Source organism: Balaenoptera musculus, chromosome X (genome assembly GCF_009873245.2).
Source record: "Balaenoptera musculus isolate JJ_BM4_2016_0621 chromosome X, mBalMus1.pri.v3, whole genome shotgun sequence".
Classification (NCBI taxonomy): domain Eukaryota; kingdom Metazoa; phylum Chordata; class Mammalia; order Artiodactyla; family Balaenopteridae; genus Balaenoptera; species Balaenoptera musculus.
This window is the reverse complement of record NC_045806.1, coordinates 120,674,071-120,696,770: the sequence shown is the minus strand read 5'-3', so window position 1 is coordinate 120,696,770 and position 22,700 is coordinate 120,674,071. Positions and strand designations below refer to the sequence as shown.

Sequence of the window (22,700 nt, the reverse complement as noted above, 5' to 3'; positions counted from 1 at the left end):
ATCAGATCGGCAGGCTGAGAAGGCCCAGATCCCGCCAGGCACGAAAGCGAGGCCTATAAGGACGGGCCGAGGGGACCGCCCCCGGGACCGCCCCCGGGACCGCCCCCCCCCGCCCCGCCCCACCCCGCCCCGCCAGTGCCGTCAACCGCAGGAAGTGTTCCCGGATGTGATGTTTCCTACTTTCGCTTTCAGAGTCTGAAGGAGGAGAGGCTTCATCATGGGGGTGCGGCCTGGGGTCAGCGTTGGGAGGAGTTCCAGGTGTCTCCAGGCCTCGAGGTGAGGGCCTTGAGGGGCGACTAAGGACAGTTTTCTGTGCAGAGCGGGCCCCGCGGAAATCCTGCTGCTGTGCTCAGCCCTGGGCACCTCCCCGACGCTCCGCCCTGCCGCGGCTGAGGGAGGAGAATGCAGGAGGCCTAAACGCTGTCAGGAGTAGCTGTGACTGCACTGAGGAGGGCTGAGGGGACCTCACCGCAGAGAGAGAGGGCGGCCCACGGAAACCCGCCCTGCGCCTGCTCCAGCCCTGGGAGACTCCGGCAGAAGCAGCTGGGAGTGGCGTCTTGGCACTTTGGCCTCGGGGAGGTCTGAGTGGATGTCAGGTGAGGGCGGGGCAGGGCGAGCTAAGAACCTGCCAGACGTAAAGCCAAATACCCTGATAGAGATCGGAGGGTACCCCCACCCCGAAACAGAAGGGCCCAGTCCCTGCCGTCGTACCCGAGAGGCACAGGGCAGAGGAGGCCAGTTGTGGTAGGCTGTGGCTCCCACCGCGGGGCTGGGAGACGTGGTCCCTTGCAGAGACACAAACAAGGCTTCAACCTGAGGATACAAAGCCTGGCCAGCTGAGGCGCAGTGTGGAGCAGCCCTGTCAGGAATAAAGATGGATCACGTGATGGGTCCTCCTACCCTAGATAAAGGCGGGCCCCACGGAAGCCCACGCAGCCCCTGCTAGTAGCCCTGGGAGGCCCTGGGCAAGTGGGGTCGGATGTGGTGCCCCCTCTCTTCCTCCTCAGGGTGATATCAGGGGGACGTCAGCAGAGTGATGGGGCCCAGACCCTGGCAGGGGAAAGACCGGACTCTGAACAGCACTGAGGAACCATCCTCCCGAGAACAGTGGGGACATCGCAGAGGCTGGCCCCACTGCCCCTGTCAACGCTGGGGGGCCCACGACTGTGCCTGTAGTCTGCATCCTGAGAAGCCCTCTCAGTTCTCCTCCTAGGAGTTCTAGGAACCGGGAGGCGAGTGCCTTGGTCTGAGGCATGTGTCCTCAGGTCAGCATACGGGAGACAGCCCAGGCAGTACCAGAAGTCAAAGCAGAGGTGCACACCCTGAATGTCTACCAAGGCCCCGCCCACCCCAGAACAGAGAGAATCCACAGTGCCTGACTCTACCCAGCCTGCTCTCAGCCCTGGAATCCTCGGGCTGCACCCTGAGGAACTACCTCACTTCCTCTTTCAGTTCTCAGGCCAGCCAGGACAACAGGAGCCCTGTGGCGCCTGGGAGCACCCCTAAAGAGGAGCCCTGTAAGTCACCGTTATCAGAGCCGCCCTGGGAGAGTTTCTCAGCTGAGGCCACTGACACCCTCCCACTCTCCCCCAGTGCCCCACCCTCCTGTTGGCTACCTCCATCACAAGTCATCATGTCTCTGGGTCAGAAGAGTGAGCACTGCAAGCTTGAGGGAGACCTTCAGACCCCCAGAGAGGCACAGGGCCTAGAAGGTGTGCAGGCTCCCATGGCTGAGAAGGAAGAGTCCTCCTCCTTCCCCTCCTCTCCCTCCTCCTCCCTCACTCCTTTGATCCTGGGCACTCCAGAGGAGGTGCCTGCCACTGGGGCACTGAGTCCTCTCCAGAGTTCTCAGAGAGCCTGCTTCTCACCCACTGCCACCACAGCCACTCCATCGAGTCAATCTGATGAGAATTCCAGAAGCCAAGAAGAGGAGGGGCCCATCACCTCCCAGGCTCCACCAGATCCTGAGTCCTTGCTCAGTGATGAGCTAAACAAGAAGGTGGCTGAACTGGTGCAGTTCCTGTGTGTCAAATATGTAACAAAGGAACCCACCACAAAGGCAGAAATGCTAACAAATGTCATCAAAGAACACAAGGACCACTTCCCTGTGATCTTCAGCAAAGTCTGTGGGTGCATGGAGGTTGTCTCTGGCATTGAAGTGAAGGGAGTGGACCCCACCAGCCACTCCTATGTGCTCGTCAAAACACTTGACCTCACCTACGATGGGATGCTGAATGATGACCAGGGCATGCCCAAGACCGGCCTCCTGATACTTATCCTGGGTATGATCTTCATGGAGGACAACCGTGCCCCTGAGGAGAAAATCTGGGAAGTGCTGAATATGATGGGGGTATATGCTGGGCAGGAGGATTTCATCTACGGGGAGCCCAGGAAACTCATCACCAAAGATTTGGTGAAGGAACAATATCTAGAGTACCGGCAGGTGTCTGACAGTGATCCTCCGCACTATGAATTCCTGTGGGGTCCAAGGGCCTATGCTGAAACCAGCAAGATGAAAGTCCTGGAGTTTTTTGCCGAGATCAGTGGGTCTGACCCCACTTCCTTCCCATCATGGTATGAGGAAGCTTTGAGAGATGAGAGAGCCCAGGCCAGAGCTGCCACCGGGGATGATACTAGTGCCACAGCCAGTGAAAGTTCCAGTGTCATGCCCAGCAGCCTCTCCTGCCCTGAGTAAAGTCCGAAGCAGATTCTTCAGTCTTCGTTTGAAGACAACAGCCAATGTTCTACGTAGTGGAGGGCCAGAGTGGATCTGGAAGGAACAGTGTACAGCATCTTTGTGTTCCTGTTGTATATGGTTGATTTCGAGATTTATCTTTTTTTTTTTACTTTGGCTTTTTTTCAAATATTGTTTAATTAGCTCCCGAATCTAAGTTTATGAATGACAGTGGTCACACATTTATAGCTGTTTATCATATTTAAGAATAAGAGTTTTACAATTTTGCAAAACACATTGAGAAACCCCCCATCTTTTCTTGTGATTTGAAACAAAATAACATGGCGTTAGAATAGGAATTTCCTTGGAAACCTGAAAGAGCCCAACAGTAAAATTGAGGAGTTCTAGGAATAGATGAAAAAATGTGAAGGATGGCTAATTCTTGGGTTCACTTATCTCTTTTAGTCTGTTGTTATGTAAAATTAAATGATATGTACCTGGATATGCTTGGCTTATTCAAGAATGTGAGAGAAAGTAAATCTTAAATCTTTCTCGCTGGTTCATTTCTTCGCCAAACATTAATTGAGTATCTGCTCTTTGGAAAGCCGTATGTTAGAGGTGGGGATCCTAGGCTAAGCAAGACACACCCCTCCCAGAGACTGGCAGGGTCTAGGTGCAGCAATCAGGTCAGGAAGATGGCAAAATGTCCTCTAGGAGCCAACAAGGTAAAAGAAGGCGTGAGGAGGTGGGGCTCCAGGGGAGAGCAGTCAAGTGTAAATGCCCTGAGCCAAGGCTGCTTGAGTCTTTGCTGGGTGGTGGCAGGGGCCTAACTCTCAAAAGCTGTGTCTCACAGTTGAGAGAAATGTCTGCCATGGAACTGCTCTTAGCAGTTCCTTTTGGATCCTGGATAAAGCAGAGAGAAATCCCTACCTGAGGCAGGTATGGAAAGTGTCCTGAACTCTTGTAAAAACCCAGTGCAGTCGACACAGTGCACGAACTAGGCGTTCTACACAAATCATCTGCAAGGATTTCCTGACAAATAGGACGATACTCCCTTGAAGTGATACCAAGAAGTTGCTAGGCTGGCATTCTTTTCCCTGGCCTGAGAGAGCCAAAGCCTTCTACATTAAAATGACATTATAATTAGGTTATCTTGAGTGCACTTTGGCCAAATCTAAACAAGGACTAGATTTTTGATGGGAGTAAAATGAAAATAGCACTTTTGGATGGGAGAACAGCTGGGAGGGAAGGAAAGAGTCTTTGACTTGAATTCTAGGAGCTTTGAGTTGAATCCATCTGGGGAAGACTAACCCACACCTAAATGAAATTACATATTATGTTAGGGAAATTTTACAGAGTTTTGCTTATGAAGCAGTATATTTGGCTGATTTGGCGTCCGTATTAGAGCACTGCATATTCTCTGAGAGGTCTGGATAACAAATTCCCAGAGGAGAGGATTGAAGATTCTGGGGTCAAAATAATATTAGAAACAACTGCCATCTGTCAGGAGCTCAGCCAAGCTGGAGTGAAAGCTAAGGTGTCAAAGTAGATGCTTTAAAGCAACAAGCCGAACACAATAGAGTTAAGACTTTGATCACTTACTGTGATGATACAGGCAAGCGTGTAAAACAGGAGAAAGTCCCAGTTTCTCCTGTTTTATTGTCCTCTGTGGAACAGTGCACCAGTCAAGGGTCAGATGGATGAGCACAGACGTCGGGGCTCACCTCCCTGTTGAGGGAGCCAGAACAAAAAGCTCTGGCAGTTTTATGGATCCTGGAATGAGAGGAAGCCAAGGGGGAAAGGCTAGGAGTGGGAAAAATAGGTCAGAAACATGTGTTCAAGGTTTCGTCCTCTCTCCTCCCCCCATAGGGAGGCCTCAGCAGAGGCCCCAGAGTAGATCTCTGTCCAAGGCCTCAGATAAAGACATGAGAATGAAAGCACAGGGGTAAGAATGCAAATAGGAGACCAGAATGTCCTGCCAGTGGTGCCTGCTGCCTTGACCGCAACCCTCTTCAGAGACTGCAATCCAGCGGTTGTGCACCAGGCCTGGTGTGGGGAGGGCAGCTTTTCTCCGTGAGGCCTGCCAGGTAAAGCCTTTGTAGTTGCCTATGGTCAGGCCTGAAAAATCACTCATTAGGGTTTTAACCAGAAGCCCGACTCCTCACCATTAGAGACCAGATATACGCCAGGGACTGTGCCAGGAGCTTGACATACCTTACATTCCAACAGTCCTGCAAGACAGGGCTCAGCAAATTCACTTCACAGGTGAAGAACCGGAGGCTCATAGCACTGGACAATTTCCCCAGGCTCACATGGCTAGTAAGTGACCAGGCTGAGACTAGACTTCTATTCTAAATTCATCTCGAGTCCACGTTGTTCCCACACCTCCTAGCCTGAGGCCAACTGACCTTCCATCTCTTAATTCCTTTCTCTTCTCAGTTCTCCATAGTGTCTCTCAGGCCTCAAAAATAAGGTCTCTGCACCAAGATACCAAAAGCAGGCCTAAAGAAGGAAAATGACAATGCAAATCAAACACAACTTGGGTGCTATCTGTGGGCTTCATTAACCTAGGGTTTTCCTCTCCAAACCCCAGTCTTCCTTGAGAGCAGATTGGATTTCTGTCCAGTCCCAGCACTCTTTGCATTTACAGCACACTCCCTCTGGTCTTCCTCAGCAAGCCCTCCTGTCCTACTCTGTGAGCTGACTGGCTTTACCAGCTCTTCCCTCTCTTCCTCTGAAGGCAATGCCCTACTCCCAGTGGAATAGCCTAGAATCACCTGCCCTTCCCATGACACAAAGCATTCCTCCTCCTTGCAGAAGTTCCCTTGCTGTCCCATCCCTCACCCTGGAACCTCTCTGATAGCAACAGCCCCTTCGATTTCAAAGTACATTTTGGACAGTGACATTTAGATGCCTAGTCCTTCCCCACTGGCCTCTTGAAAACACACTCAAAGCGTTTTCAAATATGCTGGTGAGTAGAGTCTGACTTGGCATATCATCTAGTGGTTTGGAGCTATAACTCTGAACTTAGAGAGTATTTTAAAAACCACTCTGATATTTGCAGTAGGATTTTAAAGGGATATCTTTTTTGAAACTGGCCAGTGAACACATCCACAGATGAATGAGCTTACCTAGGCATTTCAAAACCAAAGGCTCTCTCATAAACGGTAGATGAGGGAAAACCATGGAAATCACTGTGGAATAAACATCTGCTGAAGCTGAATTCCTAAAACTCTAGAATCCTCCTACAAGGTAAAAATTGGTTCCTTGGTGGACATGATAACTCTGATTAAAAAAGAAAAAATATACCCTCCCACTGCCTTTCATCTGTATACCTTCCACACAGGAAAATCTCAGTTTTTGGTGTGCCTAATGCCACCTGTAAAGGTGCTCAGGCAAGTTCAGTCACATGGAGGGTAGCAGAGACTCACAGGCTGAGACTGTTCTTGCATCAGAAGGAAGGAGAACATTCTCAGCCTGCTGAGATCACAGAGGTTATTCAAAGGGCAGTAAAGAAAAAGTGCTGTGGCATGAAGAAGGGCAAATGCTCCCTGCTGACATTTACCTGTTCCTTCGAACACCAGATGCGACGCTGTGTTTGAAAGCACCTGTCACATAGTAGGCACTTGAAAAAGTTGGAGAATTTAAAACAAATTTTCCCTTTTTAGAAACCCCTTCAAGAAATGAAGAGAGTTGTACTTGTAACAAATTATAATGTTACTGAAACTCAGGTCTGGCTGCTTGCCACTCAAAAGCCAATACTCGAGAGACAAGTTTGGTGAAAAGGAAAGTTTGCTTTGTTCTGGAGGCTGGCAACCAGGGGAGAAGGCGGACTCATGTCCAAAGGCCGGCTCCTCACTGCTGATCACTGGGCAAGAGCTTTTAAAGGGGAATTTCAGGGATGTATAGGCAGAGGGAGGGGGTTACATGTATTGATGGAATAGAACAGTCAGCTCTGACAGTCATCTTGAAATTGGTCATTCAGTGGTCTGATTAGCATTATCTTGATTGTTTTGAGTACAGTTAATCTTTAGTTCCAAGGTCGGTTTGTTCCCATTTCTTTGAGGCCACTTCTTGGAATTGTAGAAGCTTATGTCTTGGTTACAGCCTGCTCATCATGTAGTTAACTTCTTCCACCTGGTGGGGGTTTCAGTATCTACAAAACAGCTCAAAGGATGTGGCTCAGAATATTATCTATAGCACTTGAAGAGGAACTAAAGGTCCTTGACGTTGCTTAATGACTATTATTATTTCGTCCTGTTTGCTTTTCCGTTGTTTCTGTATTTTCTCATTTCTCTGATTAAATTTATTCTTTTACTACAGTTTTTCTACAGACAAAAGGCAGGCAGAGGACAGGGTGGGGGCAGGGGAGTTGTCCTGGGAATGCCCCATACAGTCTCATTCCGTTTCAATAACAGTTGCTTTTTATTGAGTACCTACTATGTGTCCGCTCATTCACATCTTCTCTCTCTCCCCTTCCTGGGCACAAGAAAAGACTACACTGCCAGTGCATGTGTCATTAGGCAGGAGTCGGTGGGCCATTCCCATGCTTTCTCTTCCACTCAGCAGCAAACATGGCTACCCCATGTTTCCATGGTGAAGCATAAAGATGGAAGCAGCCTGGATCCCTAGGGCACCCAAGAGTGGAGACACCCTGACAACTGCCATTAGAATTAATGTGAACAAAAGTAACTTTCATTGGGTTAAGCCAGTCAATTTTAGGCTTCGTCTGCTGCATCAGCTAGCAGTTACGTTAACTAGTAACATAATATGTAGCTAGTATTTCCGGTTATTAAATATTTTAAAAATATCTTTTTGTTTCTTCTTCAGCTTTATGGAGGTATAATTGACATATAAACGTGTAAAACACTAAAGTGTATATTGTGGTGAAATGATTCCCTCTATCTAGTTAATTAACACATCCACCACCTCACATATTTATCTTTTTTTTTTTTTTTTTGGTGATTTGTGTGAACATTTAAGTTCTACTCTCTTAATAAAATTTCAATTACACAGGGGCTTCCCTGGTGGCGCAGTGGTTAAGAATCTGTCTGCCAATGCAGGGGACACGGGTTCGAGCCCTGGTCGGGGAAGATCCCACATGCCGCGGAGCAACTAAGCCAGTGCACCACAACTACTGAGCCTGCGCTCCAGAGCCCGCGAGCCACAACTACTGAAGCCCGCGCACCTAAAGCCTGTGCTCCGCAACAAAGAGAAGCCACCGCAACAAAGAGTAGCCCCCGCTCGCCACAGCTGGAGAAAGCCCACGCGCAGCAACAAAGACCCAATGCAGCCAAAAATAAGTAAATCAATAAATAAATTTTAAAAAGAAGATAGAAAAATAAATTTCAATTACACAATGCAGTGTTATCAAGTATAGTTTACATTAGATCCTTAGACCTTAATTCATCTTACAGCTGAAAGTTTGTTCATTTACCAACTTATCTCTATTTCCCCCATTTCCCCAACCCCTGGCAACCACTTATCTACTCTCTGTTTCTCTGAGTTTAACTTTCTTGTTAGATTCCACATATAAATGATACCATGCAGTATTTGTCTTTCTCTGCCTGATTTATTTCACTTAGCGTAATGCCCTCAAGTTCCATCTATGCTGTTGCAAATGGCAGGATTTCTTTCCTTCTCATGGCTGAATAATACTCCGTTGTACACTTTATTAAAAGACAAAAAAAAAAGTACGGGCGAGGATGTGGAGTTTCTGTAATTCTTAACACACAGTTTGTGGGAATGCAAAATTTTCTTACAAAGTAAAATAAACACTTGCCATAACGACCCAGCAATCCCACTCCTAGGCATTTACCCAAGTGCATCGACAACTTATGTTCACACAAAAACCTGTACATGAATGTGTATAGCAGCTTTATTCATAATTGCCAAAATCTGAAAACAAACCAGATGTCTCTCAACAAGTTAATGTATAACCAAACTATAGTACATTCATAACATACAAAACTATTCAGAAATGAAAGGGAAGAAAATATTGATCTATGCAACAACATGGATGGTTTTCAGATAGATTTTTCTAACTGAAAGAAGCCAGAGAGAAAAGCTGCATATGGTATTATTCCATTTATATGGCATTCTGAAAAAGGCAAACGTACAGGGATGGAAAACAGGACCAGGGGCTTTCAGGGATTGGGGAAAGGAGGTAGACTACAATGGGTCAGCACAAGCTAATTTTTGTGCTGTTGGACCTGTTCTGTATGGTACTGTGAGAGTGGATACATAACTCTATGCATTTGTCAAAATGCTTAGAACTGTACACTACAAAGTTTTAATTTTAGTGAAAAGAATTTAAAAATCAAACAGGATGTCACAGGAACTCAAGATGGAATGCAGACTGTGATAAATGAATCTAACTGTAGTAACTGTACCGAAGGACGCAGGGAAGAAAGGAGCTGACTTAAGCAAATTTGGAAAATGATGTTTTGACTAGATATCATAAGGTTAAAGAGAAAAACACTTGCACAGAAGCCTTGTACTCTCATTGTTAAATATGTTTTTTCACAGGAGTAAGGGTTAGCAAATCTGAAATCACTGTACATGTATACTAGGTTTTTAAAAATAAGTAAAACACATTGTAGTAATGAGAGCCAAGTTTCTCATTGTCAAAGAAAAAGGTGACAATTAAGCAAAAGGAAATGCTATAATGATCCCTGTGGTGGTGGATTAGAATTGGAAATATCATTAAGAACTCAAGTTTATTTTAGTATGTATACAGTTATATAAATAAATACATAGATAAATATATATTCTGTATGCTTGAATTAGTTTGCATACATTTAATTCATAGTTCTGTCTGCCGAGAGGACCTAGAAGCAATGACACCCCAGCAGCAACACACACACCTAGTTCCCAGGTTCTGGTCTTTAAACACCATTCCCTAATAAAAAGAGCCAGGTCCCCTGAGTGATGGTTAATTCTAGGGCTTGGTGATGCACCTAGAATATCTTGTGATGCCAGAAAACACAGAAGTGCAAAAAGGAGAGGAGAGTGGACGCCAAAAGGACAAAGGTGCCAATCTAAAAGAGATCCAAATGGCCAAAGGTGAAACAATGTGAAAAATAAAAGAAATAATGGTAGTTTTGGATTAAAACTCAAAGAATAAAATTAATATCCATGAGCCCATGCTGATATAAATGATCCAAATCACAAATGAATGGTGGCAAAAGGACAACTCTTGCTTACAAAACAATTCCAATTAATAAATGCAGAGGGAATGGGGGAAATAGATAATCACCATTAGAACATCACAGTGATAATTGTGTCAGGCACAATCCACTGTGAAAGATAATATTAGTTGGCAAAAGTTTAAGAGAAACAGGATATTTGCATAAACTCAAAGTATCTTCCCCTTCCAAATTAATTACTTTGGTAGTTTTAACATCTGTACACAAATTTTTTGACACACCTCAGGAGGTGCAGCTTAATTTTCATACTCTTGAGCATGGGCTGAACTTAATGACAAGCTTCTTAAATATAGAAAATGGAAAGGAAAAATGTAACTTTAGAGTGGAGACACGTGGCAAACACCAACGTTACCAGGTGATCAAGGTTTACATAACCAGTAATGAGACATTGACATCACGAATGTCCTGATATGATGCAGTGTAAAAGACACATCACTTACGTGGTATTCAGCCCCAAAATCTATACCCTCAGTCTAATCACGAAAAAAACAATCAGAAAAAAAAACCAAATTGAGAGATATTCAAAAAACACTTGATCAGAGTGTCAAGGTTATGAAAGAAAAGGGAAGACTGGGGAACTGTCACGGATTGAAAGAGACTAAGAGGACATAACAGCTAAATGAAATGTGTATCCTGGATTGGGCTCTGGGATGAAAAAAAGACGTTAGGAGAAAATCTGCTGAAATTTGAATAAAGTTTAGTAAAGAGTATTGTACCAATGTTAATTTCTTAGTTCTGATAATTGTAATCATGCTTATGTAAGATGTTAATGAAACAGAGCAGGACCCTATGATCCTTCCGCCCATGTCCTCAGCCTGCTTTTTGTCTGTGGAAAAACTTTAGCCAAAGAATACGTTTAATCAGAGAAGTGAGAAAATGCAGAAACAAAGGAAAACAGGCCAACAAGACTAAATAATAATAGTTCAGTCAGTAAGCAACGTCAAGGACCTTTAGTTCCTCCTTAAGGGCTATAGATCATATTCTGAGCCGCATCCTGTGAGCTGTCTTGTAGTCACTGACACCCCCACCAGGTGGAAGAAGTGAACTACATGGCGAGCAGGCTGTAGCCACGACATAAGCTGCCACAAAAATTCCGAGAATTGGCCTCAAAGAAATGGAAACAAACTGACCCTGGAACTGAAGATTAAGTGTACCTAAAACAATCAAGATGACGCTGGTCAGACCACCGCATGACCAATTTCAAGATGACTGTCAGAGCTGACTGTGCTGTTTCTGCATGTAGCCCCTTCTCTCTGTCTATAAAAGCTCTTGCCCACTGGTTGTAGGAGGGGGGGAGTCAGCCTTTGGATAGGCGTCTGCCCTCCCCCGCCTCCCCAGTTGCTGGCTTCCAAAATAAAGCAAACTTTCCTTTCCACCAACCTTGACTCTTTATTGGCTTTTGAGCGGCGAGCAGCCGGACCCCACTTTCGGTTACATTAACACTAGCGGAAGATCAGTAAAGATTGTACAGGAACTCTCTGTACTGTTCTATCTTTGCAACTCTTTTAAGCCTAAAAATATTTTTTAATGTTAAAAAAAAAAACCCAGCAAGGAAGATAGTATTTTGAGGAAACATGACAGACAAAGAGTTATTCCTAATATGTAAGGTGAATCTGTATGTTGAAAAGCAAAACTCAAGCCAAAAGAAAAGCAGGCAAGGAAGATTCATGGAACATTCATAGAAGAAGAAATACAAATGATTAGTAAATATATGAAAAGATGTTCAGAGAAAAGACTTTATGGAAGCAGAATTTAAATTATTATTGTAAAACACTAGTGGTTCAATCATGGTTATGGACACACTGGGATATATTACTTAGATCACTCTGTGTGTGTGTGTGTGTGTGTGTGTGTGTGTGTGTGTGAGAGAGAGAGAGACAGAGAGACAGAGACAGAGACAGAGAATTCACATATGCATTCGTAAGCATTCCTGATATGTGTGTATATATGTTGTAGATATTTATGACTACAGATATGTATTCTAAATGTGTGCATCCAAATGTGTGATTTATGTACATACATAATCATAGTGTTTTGCAAAACTTCAAATTCATTTATAATACAAACAAGATTTTTTTGATGGTTGTAATGTTCCAGAAATAACGAGGGAGCTGAAATTCTGTTGGGAGGGTAGGAATGAAGAGAATGGATTAGACATGAGGGGAGAGTAGCATACCCTTGTCAGAACTTGCTAGAGTGACTTCTTCAAAAGCAGTAACTCTTTCATTTTCACTGTTGCTTACAGGCCAAACACATAAATAAGTTCTCAGTAAATTTTAAATCAAACTAATTATGGGACTGAGAAAAAGAGGAAATGAAGAATATCACAAAAATAACTAAAAGTATAGAAAAATCTATGATATATGATTTAAGGAAAAAAATTTATAAAGTTATAAACAAGCATGTCTTAGCTATATAAGTAATAGGTACCATGAGCATGCTTTAAAATACAAGAAAAGTTTTGATCCCATTTATAGCATTCTACAGATGGCAGATTTAGATAAATTTCAGTCGCTCCATCAAACTATACTTAAGGCCATTTTTTCACTTTATTTTAACTCTATTTAAAATTTCTTACTGGTCCTTTAGCATAACTATTGTCAGAAGTGAGAAAATGAAAATACATATTTATAGCCTTCATGCTGTAAATATCTGTAGCATATTTTGGTACATCAGATTTATGTCTCAAAGTGAACCTTTGTTCCTCTTGATTAGAGATGTGACAAATCTCATATTTGTATTCAACATATGCATGAATTCAGCCATTTGGAAGGTAGTAGAAGTCAATGGGCACTGTCTTTGGAACATACATGAATATTAAATACTCTTATAAAAGTTCACTGAGGATATTGAATTAAAGAAGTTATGCCATAACTCTGAGTGTCAGTCTTACCACTGAGAGTAGTATTCCAAAGCCAATAATAAAATTATATTTCTATATAAATTAATAATTAAGAGTGTAGGCATACAAGTGTTGAGAAAATAAATTCTAAAATAAAAGTTATTAATAATAGTGAATTCGGAGTAGTTTTAGATTTGCCCCCTACATGGCTACTTGTGCTTTCATTTGGTCTTTGTTAATATTTAAAGATGCATAAATTTAATTTGGTCTTCACTGATATTTAACGATACAAATATTTTATATATAATCAGTTTTATAGTTAGCCTGTCCATATACATGGATTTATTACCAAGGAAATATAGCAGGGGAAAGTGATTTCCCAATGTCTTGTCTTTGGGAATAGGATATAGGTAGTAATTCTAGATGCTGATAAAAAAATGAGTTAAAGATGTATCTTATTTTTAAGTGGTACTTTATCAAAAAATGTAAGATGCATAAATTCTAAACCATTAGAAGAAAAATGAAACAAAGTCCTTTAATTCAACAAGAATTTGTTTTTAAGAAGCAAAAACATGAAAGCATTGACATTTTTAAAAAATATGTAATATAAGATAGCAGGGTTAAAACCAAAGATTACAGAAATTATAATAAATGTGAATGCATTAAATTCCCGCATTAAATTCAGAGATTTCAAAACAGAAGAAAACAAAGCAAAACATACAAAAATAAAATAACCATAAGCTGTTCACAAAACACTCTTAAAGTTTAATGATAGAGAGTTTAATAATAAAGAATGGAAAAAGATTTATTAATGAAATGCTAAAAGAATCAAAGCAGAGGGGTATTATACATATTAGACAAAATAGGATTCAAGGTTAAAAGAACACTGAAGGGGTAAGCAATTATATCTTTTTAAATGAATGGTATAATACATCAGGATGCAATCGCAGTCATTAACTTCTATGCATCTAATTACACAATTTTCTTAATGAATTTTTTACTGTGGTAAAAACACTTAATGTGAAACCTACCCTCTTAACAGATTTTTAAGTGTAAAATACAGTATTGTTATCCATAGGCACAAAGTTATACTTCAGATCTCTAGAACTCATTTATCTTGCATACATAAAATTTTATATATGTTGATTGGCAACTCCCTGTTTCCCCCTCCCTCCCAGTCCCTGGCAACCACCATTCTATTCTTTGCTTCTATGAGTTCGACTATTTTAGATATCTCATATAAGTAGACGCATGAAGCATTTGTTCTTCTGAGACTGGCTCATTTCACTTAGCATTATGTCCTCAAGATTCATCCATCACATATTGCAGGGTCTCCTCCTTACTGTAAGGCTGAGTAATATGCCATTGTATGTATATACCACATTTTCATTATCTGTTCACTCATTAATGGACATTTATGTTGTTTCCACATTTTGGTTATTGTGAATAGTACTGCAATAAAAATGGGAGTGTTAGTATCTTTGAGATCCTAATTTCAATTCTTTTGGATAAATACCCCAAAATGGAATTGCTGGATCACATAATAGTTCTATTTTTAATTTTTTCAGGAATCTCCATACAATTTTCCATAGCAGCTTACATTATTTTGCATTCCCACCAACATTGTACAAGCGTTCCAATTCTTCCACATCCTCGCCAAAACTTGTTAGGATGGCTATTCTCAAAATAACTAATTAGACAGTTCTAAAATAGAAAAAGCATTTACTGGTGGATGTGCAAGGAAACCAGGAAAGTGACATATCTACAATCCTAATAGGATACTTGAAAACACCTCTCTCAGAATTCAAAAAAACCCCCACAATTAAACTGGAAAACAAAAAAGATATGAATAACACAACACTTTTGATGAAATAGAACTATGTATAAACAACACAGGAGATACACACATGCACACACACATATGGCTAAATACATGGTGAATTTATATATGTCCCATAAATGTTTGAAGATTTTTATAAATAAATAAACATATATATATATTTAAAACATTTACAGGGCATATATATGTTCACTATGTATTCTGCCATATATTCCAAGAGATTTAAATCTCACAATGAATACAGAATAAAATTTAGTCAAAAATTATTCTTTCATATTAAAGAAAAACTTCTACCTTTTAGATACTTCAGAACTTTCAGAATTAGTAGGAAATAAATGTCAATGAGTTTACCATTTATCAAAACCTGTGTACTGCTAATGTTCAGTTTTTTTTTAGTGAGTGGGCTATGCACAGCTGTTCACTTAATGATTGTTCTTTATATCGAGCATATACATTATTATACATTCTTTTTCATGTATATTTCACAGTTATTTTAGAGGAAAAGGAAGTCAAAGTAGCAAATATAAAATATATTTTTCTGGTACTTTAAAATGCATCTTGTATTTGCTCCATTTGGAAATTCTACATAACTTTTAAACATTTAGGGCTAAAGATTTTCTCTCCTAGTCCTAACCAATGCATATTATTACTTTACTCTTTAGAATTTCAACATGTCACATTACAATAAATTATGTTAAAATTACCGAATTTTGTATTAGAAACATTCTTACCTTTACTTATCTCATATTTAACCCTGGCGGTTTCAACAGTTTTGAATGGAACCGAGGCATTTTCTTATTTGGTCTGATAAGATGTTGACTTAAAGGTTTATCATAGGACTTCCCTGGTGGTGCAGTGGGACAGGTGTTTGAGCCAATGCAGGGGACAGGTGTTTGAGCCCTGGTCCGGGAGGATCCCACATGCCGCCAGAGCAACTAAGCCCGTGAGCCACAACTGCTGAGCCCACGCACTGCAACTACTGAAGCCTGCGCGCCTAGAGCACGAGCTCCGCAACAAGAGAAGCCACCGCAATGAGAAGCCCACGCACCACAACGAAGAGTAGCCCTCGCTCTCCACAACTAGAGAAAGCCCACACGCAGCAACAAAGACCCAACGCAGCCAAAAAAAAAAAGGTTTATCATAGAAGTTTTTCTCTGACAATCTAGGGAAAAGTTAGCATTGAAGTCACTAACTTTCAATAATAAGCATGCACAATATGATTTCATTTTTATACGAATTTCAAGCATTAAACTAATACTACGAACCAACTTGAAAAGCAAAATAAAAATGGTTACAAAGAAAAAAACTTGAAGTTGCAATGTGAATTAAAAAGACAATTATAATTCTGGTCAAACATACATAGGCACTTTGCAGCATATTATTAACTGGAATTTTCTTTGGAGAGAGATTCTCATTTTAGCTAAACATTGTACTTCAATGTGTGGTTGTCTCTCCCTGGAATCTTCTGCTAACTGACTCTCAAGGAGGTGACTTGTTCTGAGAATTCCAAAGATACAACTTGATTTTACTTTCACCCATTTTTGTCTTTCCCATCAGTTGCTTCTTAGCTTAACTCTAGTCGTCTGTTCTTAACAATTCCCTTGACATTAAGTCCTTTGAGATTTTCAAATATAAATGAATAAACGGTAAAATACTATACTTTCTATCAGAAACAAGTGGATAATTGGGGATTTTTTACATTTTTCTTTCCTTTTTTTTTTTAATGAATTCATCTAATTTCCCAGCACCAGTCTTTGAGTGACAATTGAGGAAATGAATTTCAACCCCAAACAGCTGCAGGCTCTTTCTCCAGGTATCCCCTACTCTACTGTAATAGTTTTATAAAAAGACGGCTACCCTGGATGATATTGCATTTTACTTCTCTAGTTTAGAAGTAATAGTATACTGGGAATATAGATGCCTTTGATTTGCCTTTTTCCCAATTCAAAATGAACTGCAGCTGTGATTCCTTGAAATTCTTAGGAGATTTTAGTATGTTGGAAGATTTTTCCATTCTAAATGCTTTGTCATTACCAATGCTGCAGCTCTGGGCACACTGACTGCATGAAGGGTATCGTTATCCCTTTTCTTCTTGGTCCATTTTCAGGTGGATGCTTTCTCAGATTTCCAGTTTTTCTTATAACTTTTGAAAGTTAAAAGAGACAATAACTATGGTTTTCATCTACTAACCCAGTGTTTGAATCTCCTTTACAACACAACCACAACAAACTAACATAGCTTCTGATTTTACTTTTCTAAATTACATGCTTGAAAATTCTTATTCATTTAAACCAAAATCTTTCTCCTTGCAACTTCCAACCATGAGTCCTAATTCAAAACCCTGAAACCACAAAATATAAACTGACCATCACAGTCTTCATTAAAAGCCTGTTCAGTTGCCCATGTAATGTCATCATGAAGAAAAACATTGCATTGAATCACAGTTTTTAAAAACTTTGATTTTTATATAATTGTAGATTCACATGCAGTTTTAAGAAATAATTCAGAGAGATCCCATTTAGTTTTAACCCATTGTCACCCAAGAGTAACATCTTGCATAACTATACTACAGTATCACAACCAGAAAACCATTGATAAAATCCATCAACTTCATTCAGATATCACCAGTTTTGCATGCACCCATTTGCTCGATTGTGTATGTGTTTGTATGTGTGTGTATTTTGTTCCATGCAATTTTAACACATGCTAGATTTGTGTGATCATCACCACAGTTCCATAACAAGAATTCCTCATGCTACCCTTTTATAGCCTCAGCCACCTCCCTATTCACCCCTGTCTCTGGGAATCACTAATACGTTCTCAATCTGTAGAATTTTTTTCATTTCAAGAATGTTATATAAATGGAGTCATAAAGTATGTGACCATTTGACATTGATTTTTTTCCCTTAATATCCATCCAAGTTGTTGTGTGTGTCAATAGTTAGTTCCTTTTTGTTGCTGATTAGTATTCCATGGTATGGATATATCACAGTTTGTTTAACCATTGATATTTTAAGGGATATTTCGATTGTTCTGAGGTTTGTTTGTTTGTTTGGCTTTAAATTAGAACTACTATGAAGGTTCATGTACAGGTTTTTGTGCAAGTTTTCATTTCTCTGGCATAAATGTCTGAGAGTTGCAATTGCTGAGCTGTACAATTAGTGCATTATTAATTTTGTAGAAATTGCCATATTCTTTTCCAAAGCGGCTGTACCATTTTACATCCCAAACAGCCATCTATGAGTGAGCCAGTTTCTCTGCATTCTGGCCATCATTTGGTGTTATCACTATTTTTTCCAGGTTTATTAAGATATAATTAACATATAACATTGTGTAAGTTTAAGGTATACGGCATGTTAATTTGATACACTTACATATTGCAAAATGATTTCCACCATAGATGTAGCTAATACCTCCATCATGTTACATAATTACCATTTCCTTTTTTGTGGTGAGAATATTTAAGATCTACTCTCTTAGAAACTTTAAAGTATATAACACAGTATTATTAACTATAATCACCATGCTGTACATTAGAAACCCAGAACTCATTCGTCTTATAACTGAAAGTTTATACCCTTTGACCAACATCTTTCCATGTCTCCAATTCCCCATCCTCTGGTAACTACCATTCTAGTCTGTTTCCATGAGCTTGCCTAGTCTAGATTCTACATGTAAGTGATATCATACAGTATTGGTCTTTCTCTATCTGACTTCTCTCAATTGGCATGATGCCCACAAGCTCCATCCCTTTTGTCACAAATGGCAGGATTTCCTTCTTTCTCATGGCTGAATAATGTCCCATTGTGTGTGTGTGTCTCCTTTATCCATTCCCCCATTGACAAACATTTAGGTTGTTTCCATATCTCAGCTATGGTAAATGATGCTGCAATGAACAAGGGAGCGCAGATACTTCTTCAAGATCCTATTTTCATTTTCTTTGTATATATACCCAGAAGAGGGACTGCTGGATCATATTTAATTTTTTGAGGAAACTCCATATTGTTTTTCATAGTGGCTGTATCATTTTACATCCCCACCAACAGTGCACAAGGGTTCCCTTTTTCTCTACATCCTCTCCAATACCTGTTATCTCTTGTCTTTTTGATTATAGCCATTCTAACAGGTATGAGGTGATATCTCATTGTAGTGTTACAACTAGTTTTTATTTCAGCCATTCTGATAGGTTTATAGTAATATTTCATTATGCTCTTAATTTGCATTTCCCTAATAGCAAGTGATATTGAATATCTTTTCATGTGTTTATTTGCCATCTCTATATCTTGTTTGATGTCTTTTCAAGTGTTTTGTCTGTTTTTTTAATTAGGTTGGCTGCTTTTCCACTGCTGAGCTTGGAGAGTCCTTTACATATTCTGAATACAAATCCTCTATCAAATATGCAACTTACAAGTATTTTCTCCCAGTCCATATCTTCTCTTTTCATTTTCTTAACAATGCCTTTAACAGAAAAACTTTTAAAGTTTGGATTAAGTGTATACCTAAGAATTTTATTTTGTTTGGAGTGACTGTAAATGGCATTATATTTTTAATTTTGGTTTCCAAAAGTTCGTTGTTAATATATAGAAATACGATTGATTTTTGTGTGTTGGCCTCGTACATTATAGCACTACTAAACATTCTTATTACTTGTAGGAGAATTGTAGATTCCTTTAGATTTTCTATGTAGACAATTATGTCCTCTACAAATAGGGACAATATTACTCCTTCCTCTCCAATCTGTATGCCTTTTCTTTTTATTTACCTTTTTTTTTTTTTTTTTGCCTTATTGCACAGGCTAGAACTTCTAGTACTATCTTGCACATCACATCCTGAAATGCCAAATGATGTTTTATCTATCACTCCATAGGTCAAATTTTTCCATGTTCTACTCAGTGACTTCTTTAATTTAAAAAATATATATATAAATTTAAAATAACATAATGAGTTATATTTTGTCCATAAACAAATATCATAATTTGTGATACATCCATAAAATTATTGTGTTTTTATTTTATTCTAATGATAGGATCTTATCAATTACTGGTAATAAGGATACAAGATGGAATTAATAAAACGGATTTTCTTATGTGATTTACATGATTAATTTCAGTTATGAGGGTAGGGATACTTGAAAGACATTTTTCCATGGTTACAGATGTTTAACTTTCCCTAGCAATCGTCCTTTGTGCTCTGGTATTCAGTGGTCCTTTCTGTGGTAAAGAGTCACATCATAAAAGCTCTTTGAAATGTACTGATATTATTGTTCCCTATTAAAGATAAAGAACTTAGGGGCAGAGTTGATGAATATTATGCCAGTGGCAATAGTGGAGAAAGGAAAGAATCATGCCGTTTTATTCACCTAACAGCTATCTTCGTTTCATGACTCGTTAAATAAAATAATAGCCACATTTAATGAGAAAAATATTTTCTTGGGCTTCATGAACTACTGTGATCTTATGAGACGTATTCCTTCTATATTCCCACAGAAAATTGCTTGTATTGCTTAGTGTGTTATTTGATTCTGCTCTGCATTTTTCCTAGTTGTTTACGTACTTGTCTCATCTATTTTACTGCAAACTGAAAAAAAAGAAACTCTTTCTGATCCATCCCTGATGCACATCAAGAACCCCCAACTCAGTGGCTAGTATATTATACTCAGAAAAGTGATTGAACTAATGGTTTAATGTTAGTTTCAGAACCAAGGAACTAGAGCCGTGTTATTAGCTCAGCGCATGGTGTTCATCACCCATCTACAGCTTCTGGTTTGCAAACAACTAATAGGTACAAATTAATATTAAATAGGCCACATTTCCTTCCCCAAGTAGATTGTACAGTGTGGGAACTGGCTCAGTGTAAAGTTCAGAGATCTGTTGGAGTCTTTGGGAAGCCTATCAGTTATTTCAGACTTAGGGCCCATTGGTACAATAAAGTTATATATTTCTTCCCAAAATGGTTTAACCTGGGGTATGTATGTATGTATGTATGTATGTATTATTTATTTATTATATATTAATTATTATTTATTTATATATTTATTATTATTTATTTATTATTTATTATTTATTTATTATGTGTTATTTATTATTTTTATTCATTATTTATTATTATTTATTTATCATTTATTAATTATTTTTATTATTTATTTATTTATTATTTATTATGTATTTTTATTATGTATTTTTATTATTTATTATTTATTCATTCATTTATTCATTCATTCATGTATGTATGGCTGCACTACGTGGCACGTGGGATCTTAGTTCCCTGACCAGGGATCACACTTGTTCCCCCTGAAGTGGAAGCACAGTGTCTTAACCACTGGACCGCCAGGGAAGTCCCTAACTTGGGGTGTTTATAATGTTCATATTTATTAGCTAATCAGCAAATCTTCTCTACATTCTGATCTTAGGGTAGTGTTTACACCTATTAGATTGTTCGGTTAAAATGGTAAATGACTATCTATCTGCCAATTACTCCCAGATCAAAGCAAAGCAAAATAAAACACAACCAACAGACAGAAAATAAAACCAAACAAAAACATGCTCTTTACCGTACATTAAAAATAAGGCCACAGATGGACTGTTAACAGGATGTATTCTGTGGTGTGTTCCCAATAGCTTGTGTGAGTTGATTGCACCATTCTTCCCTTTATGCCCCATTAGCCATGTGGTTGAGAACCCTCTTTCACAAAGAAAGTGTTTAGAAGTATGGGTTTAACCTGTGGCCATGAAAGACCCACTTGGCACTTGTAAAGTGGCATGACCTATGTTTTTGGTTTCCTAACCCCAATAATGTAATACTCTGAGGTAAAATATCAGTAATGAAATCTACCATAATTTCTGAATATCAAATACTTTATTGTTTTTTCATTTTTTTGTCAGTTTGTGATCCGAAAGACTGTAGTTAACTTAACTCAATTTGAAGAGAAATTATTCCGTACTTACTATATGTAAGACATTATACCAGAGAGTAAGGATTCAAATGGAAAAAAGAACATGGCCACTGCCTTTAACAGAGTATACATCACAGTGGTTAATGGTACTTCAGAATCAGATACTTGTTTTAAACACTCTATTGAGGTACAATTGATATAAAATAAAATGCACATAATTAAAGCACACAATTTGATATAAGTTTTGAAATATGTATATACCTCTGAAACCACGACCACCATAAAGATAACATGCATAACCATTATCCTCAAAAGTTTCCTCATACTCCTTTGTAGTCCCTCCTTCATGCCCAACCTAGCCTAACCCCACATAACCAAACACTGATCTGCTTTATGACCCTATAGATTAATTTGCATGACTAGAACTTTGTATTAGTGGAATCATAATGGAATCAGTATGTACTCTGTGTCTTACTTCTTTCACTCTGTATAATTATTTTGAAACTCATCAGTATTGTTGCACGTATCAATGGTTCATTCATTTTTGTGTCTGTTTATTCACCTGTTGATAGAAATTTGGGGTATGTGTGTGTGTAGTGTGTATATTATTTCTACTGAGTAAATACCTGGGAGTGGAATGGCTGTGTGAAATCATAAGTGCATGTTTAACTTTTTAACAAACTGATAAATTGTTTTCCAAAGTGACTGTTCTGTTTTGTATTCCATTCAGCAATGTATAAGAGTTCCAGTTGCTCTACATCCTACAAACACTTGGTATGTCTGTCTTTTTAATTTTAGCCATGTTAAGAGGTATATAGGAATATCTCACTGTGGTTTTGATGTGCATTTCCATAATGACTAATGATGTTGAGCATCTTTTCATGTGCTTGCATTTGGAGATGATATTTTATCTCAAAAAATTTCCTCCAGTGCATGGCTTCTCTTTTCATTCTCTAACTGTGTCTTTCAAAGAGCAGAAATTAATTTTCATGAAGTCCAATTTATTAAATTTAACTTTTATGGATTTCTTTTATGCTTTTGTGTAGAAATAATCTTTCCCTTAATTAAGGTCATATAAACTTTCTCCTAAAAGTTTAAAATTTTTAGGTTTTATGTTTATGTCTTGACCCATTTTGAGTTAATTTTTATGTGGGGCTGTGGTTCATTTTTTGCATAGGGGTAGGCAATCATTATGGCACAATTTGCTGAAAATAATAATCGTATTCATTATGTTGCCTTGGAAC

At 39.3% G+C, this 22,700-nt stretch overlaps 1 protein-coding gene across 1 annotated transcript; it reads left to right on the top strand.

Annotated features, from left to right (window-relative positions):
* Positions 1-224: 224 nt before the first annotated feature.
* Positions 225-3,224, top strand: LOC118888206 (putative MAGE domain-containing protein MAGEA13P). Its single transcript, XM_036839172.1, has one exon. The coding sequence runs from the start codon at positions 1,634-1,636 to the stop codon at positions 2,693-2,695; it is 1,062 nt and encodes a 353-aa protein (XP_036695067.1). The 5' UTR covers positions 225-1,633; the 3' UTR covers positions 2,696-3,224.
* Positions 3,225-22,700: the final 19,476 nt, after the last annotated feature.